This window comes from Anomaloglossus baeobatrachus, chromosome 3, assembly GCF_048569485.1.
Source record: "Anomaloglossus baeobatrachus isolate aAnoBae1 chromosome 3, aAnoBae1.hap1, whole genome shotgun sequence".
Lineage (NCBI taxonomy): Eukaryota > Metazoa > Chordata > Amphibia > Anura > Aromobatidae > Anomaloglossus > Anomaloglossus baeobatrachus.
In genome coordinates this window covers 536,407,232-536,420,038 of record NC_134355.1, presented here as the reverse complement: position 1 = coordinate 536,420,038, position 12,807 = coordinate 536,407,232, and the positions used below count along the sequence as shown (strand labels likewise).

The 12,807-nt window shown below is 42.4% G+C and overlaps 1 protein-coding gene across 1 annotated transcript in view; it reads left to right on the top strand.

The window, feature by feature from the left end:
* Positions 1–11,499, top strand: part of LOC142297296 (phospholipid scramblase family member 5-like) — a 127,450-nt gene extending 115,951 nt beyond the window's left edge. Inside the window, exon 6 of the mRNA XM_075341539.1 lies at positions 11,266–11,499. Within this exon, the coding sequence (XP_075197654.1) occupies positions 11,266–11,304 (39 nt within the window). The 3' untranslated portion in view covers positions 11,305–11,499. The remainder of the gene's footprint in view (positions 1–11,265) is intronic.
* The last annotated feature ends 1,308 nt before the right edge of the window (positions 11,500–12,807 follow it).

Sequence of the window (12,807 nt, the reverse complement as noted above, 5' to 3'; positions counted from 1 at the left end):
TTCTGCTATTCCATGTATTCCCCTTCCATAGTCACTGGTGTGCATACCTTATCTCCCCATAATATGGTTGTCACCGCAACCGGAAGTGATGTCACGCTTGTAGCTGAATGTGTCTGTGAGCACTGCGCATGCTCCCGACAGGTACATGAGAATTGTATGCAAATCAGTATAAGAAAACCTGAAGGTCCATCAGTTATACGGACCCTAATTAGATTAGTAACGATTTGTTTATCATGTAAATAGAATACCCAAGGGCAACAACAAGTACAAAAGTTGTTATGCCTGACATTAGATCCCACCGGTATCCGCATATGCCCCAGCATTCCAAGGCATATTATTAGGTGATAATCCTATAATGGATGTGCAGCACCGCATGTTTTTGTAAATATATCCTCAGGCAGGTTAATACCACATAATATGGATTTATCATACACACATGGTGTCCCCATATGGTAATTCATTCAAAGTATGGTAATCCCCTTTTTTTCCATCATTAATACCGCGAATGCGGATTTATGTATGACCTTCACAATGAGGGGAGAGAGAATCAATCTAGGCTTGGAAAATCTCACTCAATAATAAAGGAAAGGAGCCGCACATTCACTACGTTTACAATTCACGCAGGTACAATTAGAGGAATGTAGGTGATGTTAATATATATAAGAATATGCAATATCTTAGGGAAATTATTAGTACCACAACCTGCGAATTTATTAAGGGAATTATAGGGAACAAAGCAGGATGCTGCACCCCCGCATCTGTATTTCCCTTACCAGTATGCCAGAAAGATTATATGGAAGGGGCTGTATGTACCAAGCATGGCTACAAGAAATGGTGGAACTGGGTCTAATACTCATGGTTAGATTGCCCATCGCAAGCCCAAGAGGTAACTCCATCAGTGCTGAACCCTACACACAGACGTTTTACTTTACGTCTTCTTCCTATTCAGGATAGTTATACATACCGTGTTTCCCAGAAAATCACACTGCAATCATACTCCCTTTCGGGCCCGATAATTAAGGTTCATCAATATTCACTGCTTTCTCTGCACACCTTCTGTGCCAGTGTCTGTGATTGGTTGCAAACTACTATAGACACCCTCCTACCCTGTGTCCGCATCTACAGTTAGGTCCAGAAATATTTGGACAGGGACACAATTTTCGCGAGTTGGGCTCTGCATGCCACCACATTGGATTTGAAATGAAATCTCTACAACAGAATTCAAGTGCAGATTGTAACGTTTACTTTGAAAGTTTGAACAAAAATATCTGATAGAAATTGTAGGAATTGTACACATTTCTTTACAAACACTCCACATTTTAGGAGGTCAAAAGTAATTGGACAAATAAAGCAAACCCAAACAAAATATTTATATTTTCAATATTTTGTTGCGAATCCTTTGGAGGCAATCACTGCCTTAAGTCTGGAACCCATGGACATCACCAAACGCTGGGTTTCCTCCTTCTTAATGCTTTGCCAGGCGTTTACAGCCGCAGCCTTCAGGTCTTGCTTGTTTGTGGGTCTTTCCGTCTTAAGTCTGGATTTGAACAAGTTAAATGCATGCTCAATTGGGTTAAGATCTGGTGATTGACTTGGCCATTGCAGAATGTTCCACTTTTTTGCACTCATGAACTCTTGGGTAGCTTTGGCTGTATGCTTGGGGTCATTGTCCATCTGTACTATGAAGCGCCGTCCGATCAACTTTGCGGCATTTGGCTGAATCTGGGCTGAAAGTATATCCTGGTACACTTCAGAATTCATCCGGCTACTCTTGTCTACTGTTATGTCATCAATAAACACAAGTGACCCAGTGCCATTGAAAGCCATGCATGCCCATGCCATCACGTTGCCTCCACCATGTTTTACAGAGGATGTGGTGTGCCTTGGATCATGTGCTGTTCCCTTTCTTCTCCAAACTTTTTTCTTCCCATCATTCTGGTACAGGTTGAGCTTGGTCTCATCTGTCCATAGAATACTTTTCAAGAACTGAGCTGGCTTCATGAGGTGTTTTTCAGCAAATTTAACTCTGGCCTGTCTATTTTTGGAATTGATGAATGGTTTGCATCTAGATGTGAACCCTTTGTATTTACTTTCATGGAGTCTTCTCTTTACTGTTGACTTAGAGACAGATACACCTACTTCACTGAGAGTGTTCTGGACTTCAGTTGATGTTGTGAATGGGTTCTTCTTCACCAAAGAAAGTATGCGGCGATCATCCACCACTGTTGTCATCCGTGGACGCCAAGGCCTTTTTGAGTTCCCAAGCTCACCAGTCAATTCCTTTTTTCTGAGAATGTACCCGACTGTTGATTTTGCTACTCCAAGCATGTCTGCTATCTCTCTGATGGATTTTTTCTTTTTTTTCAGCCTCAGGATGTTCTGCTTCACCTCAATTGAGAGTTCCTTAGACCGCATGTTGTCTGGTCACAGCAACAACTTCCAAATGCAAAACCACACACCTGTAATCAACCCCAGACCTTTTAACTACTTCATTGATTACAGGTTAACGAGGGAGATGCCTTCAGAGTTAATTGCAGCCCTTAGAGTCCCTTGTCCAATTACTTTTGGTCCCCTGAAAAAGAGGTGGCTATGCATTACAGAGCTATGATTCCTAAACCCTTTCTCCGATTTGGATGGGAAAACTCTCATATTGCAGCTGGGAGTGTGCACTTTCAGCCCATATTATATATATAATTGTATTTCTGAACATGTTTTTGTAAACAGCTAAAATAACAAAACTTGTGTCACTGTCCAAATATTTCTGGACCTAACTGTATGATTGGTTGCAGTTAGTTTGCTGTATGATAGTGTAAAAATAAATAAATAATTTAAAAAAATTACTCAGGCTCCCGCCCCATTTTGATAGCCAGTGCAGGTAAAAGAACAGCTACAGGCTGCAGACTCCACCTGTGAATTTTACCATGGTTGGATATCAAAACAGAGGATGAAAAAAAGACATAGGGTCTCCCCATTTTTGATATCCAGCCATGGTAAAGCAGACAGGTGCAAGGAAACATGGATATGGGCCCTCCCAGCCTGAAAATACAAGCCCACAGCTGCCCAGAATTGGCACATCACATTAGATGTGCCTATCCTGGCGCTTTACCCAGCTCATCCAAATTGCCCTGGTCCGGTGGCAATTGGGGTAATATAAGGGGTTAATGACATGTATGATTTGTCAAAAAATCAGAGTTGCCATCAAGCCTTGGATTAGTAATAGGAGATGTCTATGAGACATCCCATTACTAATTTGGTACGTGAAAAGAAATAAAGCTCCTTTATTTGAAATAAAATACAAAACCCCTTTCAGATCCAACGTAATCCATACGAAGTCCCATGATGATTCTCAGCTCTGTTACATCATGTCTGATCTTCAGCAGAGGTCACACCCCCACTGCTGTGAGTGAAAGTGCTGCCAAATTCTTGGATTGCGGGTTATGGCCATGATCCGCAATTCGATAGTCTGTCAGCAGCTTCAACTTTCACTGAGGGCAGGGGGAGAGCCCCAATGTGACTTCCTGTCACCTGACTGCCAGACTAGTCCAACAGTTCGATCACCTGAGGTCCCACCTGGGCTCCCCCACTGCTTCAATTTTCACTGACGGCAGCAAGAGAGCCCAGGTGTGACCTAACTGCCGAACTGATCGACTACACTGGCAGTCAGTTTAGTGAAAGTCATTCTGGGGTCTCCCCCCGCTGCCCTCAATGAAAGTTCCAGTTGCTGCCAGTCTGTCAGATTGGGGGTCACAGCTGTGACCTGCAATCTGGCAATTTGTCATCACCTTCACTGAGAGCAGCGGGGGAGCCCGGGTGTCACCTCTGCTGAATTGAGTGATGTCACCTGCTCACAACCGGGTCCCCCATCAGCTGTTAGTGATTCCCGGAGCATGTTTACCCTTTCTTCAGGTTCTGGATGCTATTGAAATGGACCAGTCAGCCTCTCAGGGTCGAGAGCGAGTGAGGTGCCACGCTGGAGGTTGCGCGGCCTGCTCTGTCTCCCTCTTCATGCCTCACTGTGCCTGCGTGGACAGCATATGTCAGTGTAACCCTGCACCAAGCAGACTTTACTTACCCCTTGGGGGCTCCGATGTATTACAGATGTCAGGGTGGGGCTGTGAGGTGTTGTGTCGTCACAGTTTGATAGATTGATGAACGAGCAGAGGGACATCTGTGTGACTACATTAGCTGGTTTATGACACCTTTTATTTTGATATCCAGCCATGGTACAGCTCACAGGTGGGGGCTGCAGCCTGTAGCTGTTGTTTTACCAGCCCTGACTATGAAAATATGTTGGGAGCCCATGTCATTTTTTTTTAAAATATTTTTTTATTTTTACACTACCATACAGCAAAATTACTACAACCAATCACAGATGCAGACAGTGTTGAGGGGACTGTGTGATAAGGAGTCTGACACTGGCATAGATGATGGGCTGGGGAAACAGTGACTATTGATGAGCCTTAATTAGCAGGCCTGGAAGAGAGTCTGTCTGCCATATGATCCTCCGGAAAACAAGGTATGTATATCTATCCTGCTCTTACTACCATTTAACTTCCATTTGTAGCACCCTACCGTTTACTACGCCCATTTTACAGCCAAGAACTTCTCATCCTAATTTACTTGTATGGGTTCATTGTCTAGGGTCAAGTTTGGCTGTCGAACCTGAATATCCACTGGTTCACTTACCACTATTCACAAGAAGGACACATCATAATGATGATTCTTTTGTTTGTGTAATCTAGATTTTGGCCACAAGATGGCAGACAATTGACACAGAGTCACAGTGTAATAGGATGTGATAAGATGGATTTAATGCTGAATAAAATATTTAGAATTCCTTTAGATCTATTGTTATTCAGGATATAGTCACTTACGTTATTCTATGTTGCTTTCAAGTAATAAAATAATAATAGGCAAGTTAATATATATGAATATAAATTAAAATAAATTCCTATTATCTGTAATTGCACATACTAAATTCAAAATTGTTTTGTTCTACTTTGAAAACACTAGTGATTATAATTGATATCAATAAATTAATAGAGAAAGGCTTCAGAAATCATTTATGCCTCATATAATAGTGTAGGTGTAACGTCCCTCTCACAGAGGAGTGAGGAACTAATCACTGAGCGGTGCAGGGAACAGGCAATACGCTACAAGGCACTAGGGAAGTCAGGCAGGCCGGGGTCAGAACCGAGAGGATGCGAAGAGACTCAGGGAGCAGACAGGAGAGAGGTCATGAAACAAACCGGGGTTCATGTAACCAGGAGAGTACGTAAAAACACACGGGACAGGCAAAGAGTAGTCAGGAGGGAAGCCGAAGTCGTGAGCCAGACGGGAACGGAAAAGTCAGAGGGATCAGGCAGAGACAAGATAGAGGTCAGTCTGGGGTCGAGTACCAAGATTAATCATTGTCACCAAGAGCTGGGCGCTTACCGCAACTTAAGTAGAGAATAAGACTCTCACCGCACCAGGTACGAACACTACGAGATAAAGCAGAGCAATTGCCCGGAAGCAGCGTGTGTGAGTAAGCCCCTCCCGCTGCTGGCGAATGACCAAGTGCAGAGAATATACAATAAAATAAAGAGTTGCACACTAGTCACAATGTATAGGGGAAATAATGAAAAGCAGAACTGCTATGGGAATACTAGAATGGAAAATTCAATGAACTATCTGAAAAATTGAAAAAACTTGAAAATGGAATATGCATAACTGCTATGAATAATTGGAATGCAAGAGATGTTTAGCCATTGTATTGATCAATGCAAAAGAGCCCCCAAACCACGCCAAGGTACTCTCTATTTTTGGGGGTCCCTAACTTATATATAACCTCACCTCCAGTTAAAAAAAACTTGCTCTGTACGGGAAGCAAAGGACCAAGCTATATATGTGAAATGAAACAAATGGCTATGGGTGGGGCAGGGTTCTAAGACGGAAAGTGCATACTAAAAATAGAGATTACCTTGGCGTGGTTTTGTTTTTCATTATTTCCCCATACATTGTGACTAGTGTGCAACTCTTTACCTTATTGTATAGTTATATGTTTTTGCGTTTTGCACTTTGTTCACACCATTGGAGTTCCAGACGTACATTCTTTATTAAGTGCAGGGAATGGCCCGTCACAAGGCAAAGAATAACATGACGGGAGGACACAACAGAAGATCCCAACACAGGAGCCACACCTCAAGTCAGGTGCGTGACAGTGGAAAAGTGTTACACCACAAGATGTACGTTGAAAATAAAAAGGTCTACACATCCCTGTTCCCTGTTAAAATGCCAAGTTTTTGTCTTTTAAAAAATAATTCCAAGAAGAATCATTTCAGAACTTTTTCCACTTTTTATGTCACCTGTAATCTGTACTAATCCAGGGAAAAAGCAAACTACAATAATTTTCAAGGGGAAAGAAAAAATAAAACCTAGTTCTACATTCTGAAATGGTTCTTCTTGGTATGAGTTTTTACATGACAACAGCTCTACTTTTTGTGAGGGGTGTGTAGACTTTTTATATCCACTGTAGATATACAGCAGAGCATTTAGATGTCAGTGACACAACAGGAGATATCGACCACAAGATAAAGATGTAGACAGGAGAGTCATTGAGTAATTGTGACGCAGATTAATTAGCAGTTAAGCAGTTAATTTCACCAGAAGTATTGGACATGATTGTGAAGATGCGGTTTATATAATTAGCTGCGGATACAAAAACCACAGCACTGTCAATACCAGGCAGCCGGGATGAGCGCAGAAACCAGGGATGTACTGAGGTTCATGGAGGCCTTGGCCAAAATATAAAAAATAAAACAAATTTAAAAAGTATTTTTTAATCTTTATTTAGCAAATTTAACCCTTTAAGGTTCTTAATATTTTGTCTATTAAGGAGCAAACTTTTTTTTTTTTAAAGTTTTACCTTTTTCACTTTTCCATAAACAAAACTGTATGATGACCCCCTAATATTTGAGGGACAAGGTGTAGTTTCTGTTGGCATAAATTAAGGCAACATATAATTTCTTAATTACCATAATTAACTCACTAGCACACTGCGGTTATACAGTAGGATACCAAAGCTGAGTAATACACTTTCTCCATCAATAGCAAAGAAAAGTGATAAAGCAGAGTAATCCTTTACATTATACTACCTACACATCTATTAGCTATAAACCAACAACAGAAATGTTAAAATGGCTTTGATCATGTGAGAAAGTGATAAGTAAGTATATGAACACAGGCACCGTGCACAGAATGCGTTATGGAAAGGGACTGGGCAATAACATTTTTGTGAGGATGCTACCGTGTTTTTCCAAAAAGAAGACACTGTTTTATATTTTTTTTGCCCTGACAAAAGCGCTAGGGCTTATTATTGGGTAACCACTGTTGGGGGTAAGTTTACACCCCCCAAAAAAATCAGACCCACCTTCCTAGGAGACTCATGCCGGATGTCTGCGCGGCTCCCAGGTCCTTCTGCGATCCTCAATGGCTGCTCCCAGCAGGTATGCTGCATTCTGACCTCCCCTGATTCTGGCTGACACACTCATATAAATCAGATCACATACACACATTCATATTCACGCACACACACTCATACTCATATACACACATCAGATCACACACACAAACTGACCCACCACATATGGCAATACCGATTTGCTTCCCATTGTAACAGATTGAGGACTCGGCGGTGGAACACAACCACAGGTCCTCAATATTTTCACCACACTACGTCCCAGGATTCTGTGCCGGCCAGAAGCAATCAGTATTACTGCATGTAGTGAGTGTGTGTGTGTGCGATCTGATGTGTGTGTGGGTGTGAGTGTGTGTCTGTGTGCATGTGTGTGTGTGTGTGTGTGTGTGTGTATAAGATCTGGTGTGTGTGTGATTTGATGTGTGTGTGAGATCTGATGTGTGTGGGTGTGTGATCTGATGTGAGTGTGTGATTTGATGTGTGGCGGTGCGTTTCACTGCAGGTTAGGCATCTGGTGAGTATGATCATGGGGTCTTCTGTCTACTTTCTTATCTCTTTTTTGGGGTGTCTGCTTTCTATAATGAAGTGTCCTGCAGTATTCTTTAACCTTTTTTAGCTGCATAGACACTTCATTATTGAACCGCGACTAGGGCTTATTTTCGGGGTAGGGCTTATATTTAAGGCTTGCTCTGAAAAGGCCCAAAATTCTTGCCAGGGGTTATTTTTGTAGGATGGCTTATTTTTGGAAAAACACAGAACTTAATGGGGTAAAACAACCTGGAGTGGGAGTTACTTTGATCCCATACAGTTAGGTCCAGAAATATTTGGACAGTGACACAATTTTCGCGAGTTGGGCTCTGCATGCCACCACATTGGATTTGAAATGAAACCTCTACAACAGAATTCAAGTGCAGATTGTAACGTTTAATTTGAAGGTTTGAACAAAAATATCTGATAGAAATTGTAGGAATTGTACACATTTCTTTACAAACACTCCACATTTTAGGAGGTCAAAAATAATTGGACAAATAAACCAAACCCAAACAAAATATTTTTATTTTCAATATTTTGTTGCAAATCCTTTGGAGGCAATCACTGCCTTAAGTCTGGAACCCATGGACATCACCAAACGCTGGGTTTCCTCCTTCTTAATGCTTTGCCAGGCCTTTACAGCCGCAGCCTTCAGGTCTTGCTTGTTTGTGGGGCTTTCCGTCTTAAGTCTGGATTTGAGCAAGTGAAATGCATGCTCAATTGGGTTAAGATCTGGTGATTGACTTGGCCATTGCAGAATGTTCCACTTTTTTGCACTCATGAACTCCTGGGTAGCTTTGGCTGTATGCTTGGGGTCATTGTCCATCTGTACTATGAAGCGCCGTCCGATCAACTTTGCGGCATTTGGCTGAATCTGGGCTGAAAGTATATCCCGGTACACTTCAGAATTCATCTGGCTACTCTTGTCTGCTGTTATGTCATCAATAAACACAAGTGACCCAGTGCCATTGAAAGCCATGCATGCCCATGCCATCACGTTGCCTCCACCATGTTTTACAGAGGATGTGGTGTGTCTTGGATCATGTGCCGTTCCCTTTCTTCTCCAAACTTTTTTCTTCCCATCATTCTGGTACAGGTTGATCTTTGTCTCATCTGTCCATAGAATACTTTTCCAGAACTGAGCTGGCTTCATGAGGTGTTTTTCAGCAAATTTAACTCTGGCCTGTCTATTTTTGGAATTGATGAATGGTTTGCATCTAGATGTGAACCCTTTGTATTTACTTTCATGGAGTCTTCTCTTTACTGTTGACTTAGAGACAGATACACCTACTTCACTGAGAGTGTTCTGGACTTCAGTTGATGTTGTGAACGGGTTCTTCTTCACCAAAGAAAGTATGCGGCGATCATCCACCACTGTTGTCATCCGTGGACGCCCAGGCCTTTTTGAGTTCCCAAGCTCACCAGTCATTTCCTTTTTTCTCAGAATGTACCTGACTGTTGATTTTGCTACTCCAAGCATGTCTGCTATCTCTCTGATGGAATTTTTCTTTTTTTTCAGCCTCAGGATGTTCTGCTTCACCTCAATTGAGAGTTCCTTAGACCGCATGTTGTCTGGTCACAGCAACAGCTTCCAAATGCAAAACCACACACCTGTAATCAACCCCAGACCTTTTAACTACGTCATTGATTACAGGTTAACGAGGGAGACGCCTTCAGAGTTAATTGCAGGCCTTAGAGTCCCTTGTCCAATTACTTTTGGTCCCTTTAAAAAGAGGAGACTATGCATTACAGAGCTATGATTCCTAAACCCTTTCTCCAATTTGGATGTGAAAACTCTCATATTGCAGCTGGGAGTGTGCTCTTTCAGCCCATATTATATATATAATTGTATTTCTGAACATGTTTTTGTAAACAGCTAAAATAACAAAACTTGTGTCACTGTCCAAATATTTCTGGACCTAACTGTACATTGCACAATGTGTTTGCTGTAAATTACATTGGCAAAACTCCAGTGCACTCAGGGGCCGACATACCATCGGTGCTATCTGTGCAGCTGCTCCGGGCCCATCGGGTAAGGGGGCCACTGTTACCTCAAAAGCAGGTGGGAATGTGCACTGTGATGAGCTAATGGACTGCTAAGGGAACATATATTGTTCTAGCAGAAGGGCCATCTTCTTGCTGTGTTCACCTCATACCCACAGAACATAAAATGATGTTGTGTTGAAGTTACAAGACCACAATTATTGATTTTTCATCCTTTGGCCGACAGGAGTCAGAGAAAGCCTGACTGCTGATAAATGTTGCCTAATCTGTAGGCAGCATGGATCAGACACTGGCTGGAGCACCCCAGCCAAGTATGCTGGACTCTGAAAGCTGCAGGGGACCAAGACCACACTGGACTCCAGTTCTACAGGAGGGTCCCTAGTGGCTTCTCTCCGCCCTCTGCCCTGCCTATGTGCCTGGCAACTTTTAAGGTAATGCAGAATTTTAGGACCAAACATACCTGGCTTTGATGGTACAGCCATGCGGCCTATAAAGTTGACTTTAACCTTGTTATACTGATTAGTCTGTCCTTTCATGTATCCATGAGCATCCACCACATTATTTTGCACGGAAGCTAATTATTATGATTTTCGGCAACTGAAAGAACATGATGACTCATTTAGTAAATAACAATAAAAAATACTATTGTAAGAACCATTTTATGCAGAGGTGGAAATTCAGACCAAATGACCCCTTGGGGCTCATTCAGATGAGTATATATTCAGTCAGTGTGCTGTGTGCTGAACAGACAGCATACCGACCCAATAAGTGCACAGTATAGAGTAGCAATTTATCATACAAACCGCTGGACCATGTGCAAAAGATGCAGCATACACTAGACTGGTACGCTGGACCAGGTTCCTGCATGTCAATGGCGGGCAGCTCCTGCACCAATCAAACCCTTGGGTGTGAAAGCTCTAGGGCACATGTATACTGCACCCAGATTTGTCAACATACTGAATTTATATCAGTATTCTGGGGTAATTACATAGAAAATATGGCATCATCTCAGCTTTTTCCTGCAGTCCAATAGCGAACTCTGCTCCTCTCTGACGAGGCACGTCAGGAGCACATCCCTATAGAGGGACCCACACCACCACCACCACTATCACAGGGATTGGTGACAACTTTCATAGTTGGGAGTATCCCTTTAAGTAACTGGTTACAATGCAATATTCCCCTATATAATGTTTAAACGGCTCTGAGCCCGAGTTTGATCCAAACATGGCTTAAAAACAACAAAAATGTATAATACTTTGTCTATTTTTTAGGACGTCATGTACTTTGAGCAATCGTCAGATGGCATCTGAGGTTTTTAAGAGGAACTGTTTATTTCTACAATGAAGGCGTACTGAGCAAAATAAAGCATCACAAGACATAAAAGGAACACAAAATAATCTCATGGGAAGACGTCCTGGAGGGAACAATAAAGAAAAATAAAAGGACATTTGTAAATAAATTGTACAATTAACTCTGGAAAAAAAATCCCTTTGCTGAAAACACAAATAGCACGTATTATTATTATTATTATTTATTATTATTATTATTATTATTAACAATGTTGTTTGTAAATAGTCTTCTGTGTGTTTTTATGGCATTTTTACATGTGATATGCTTTTGCTTATTTCATGTTTTACTGCTTTGTGCACATCTGAGGAACCTAAAATCAGTTTTCTAACAAGTTAATGAAAATAACCTATGATCCAAGCTAAAAGGCAGTTTGAGATATATTTTTTGATAAAGGTGTGTTTATATATATGTTGATACATTACATATTTGTTGCAGAAATTCTCTGACTTTCCCATAAGTACATGCCTTCGCCCAAGAAATAACCCTATTTGGATGCTTGGAACAGGTTTGAAATTTCACAAATCTCACAGAAAAAAATCCCGCATAACCTGCTATACACCAAGTAGCCATCAGATGGCAGACAAGTATCATGTAATGAAGGTTTGGTAACGTTAACTCTATACAACAAGGTGTAACAAGTTTTATTTCTGAACCAGTAGATATTGTTTTTTGTTTTATCACAAGAAAAGCAGAGTCCACCAACATAAAATCTTACATTTGATTAGTTTAACCAAAACAGTGGACTTCTAGGCAGTCTTGGATTATGTGATGCCCTGGCAAAACCAGGTAGTCACCCATTAGGCCCCCGCATAACACCTTCCCTCACAGGGTTGCATACAGCCGACCTGAAACCCTAGTCACCCCCCTCAGGGCAAGACAGGCACACCAGTGGGTGGGACTAGGTGGTTAGGGAACGCCCACCTAGGGTCTAGACAGCCCGGGGCGGAAAAACAAGCAGTTGAAGTCTGGAGTTCAAGTCAAGAGTTCAAGTTGAGAGGAGTGGAGGCTGGGGCTAGGTGTAGCTCGAGTGGAGGAGAAGTCCAAGTTGAATGGTGCCAGGTTTGGAGCCCTGGTACCTTGGCTAGGTGGCAGACAGTGGTTTCCGTCGGCAAGCAACGGAAAGACGGCAGCCGGAGATCCGAGGTGGACCAGGACAGGGTTGGAGCCCGCCGGTACTGGCACCAGAGACCCGACCCGGAAACTGTGCACAGAGGGGGGTACTCGGACCCTGAGGCCAGGACCAGAACCAACAGCCTAGCTAATGAACCAATTGAGGGCAGGATTATAGGTCCTGTCCCAACCAAAGTCCCAAAAGCAGACAACCACACACAGAGAGGCAACCGCCAGGGCCCATAGATCCCAGAGGTCAGTGTCAGCGGGCACGGCTCCTCAGGTACACAAAAAGCCGGGAGCAGACTCCCGTGTTCCATACCAGGAAGTCTAAACAAACAACAGAAGTAGTG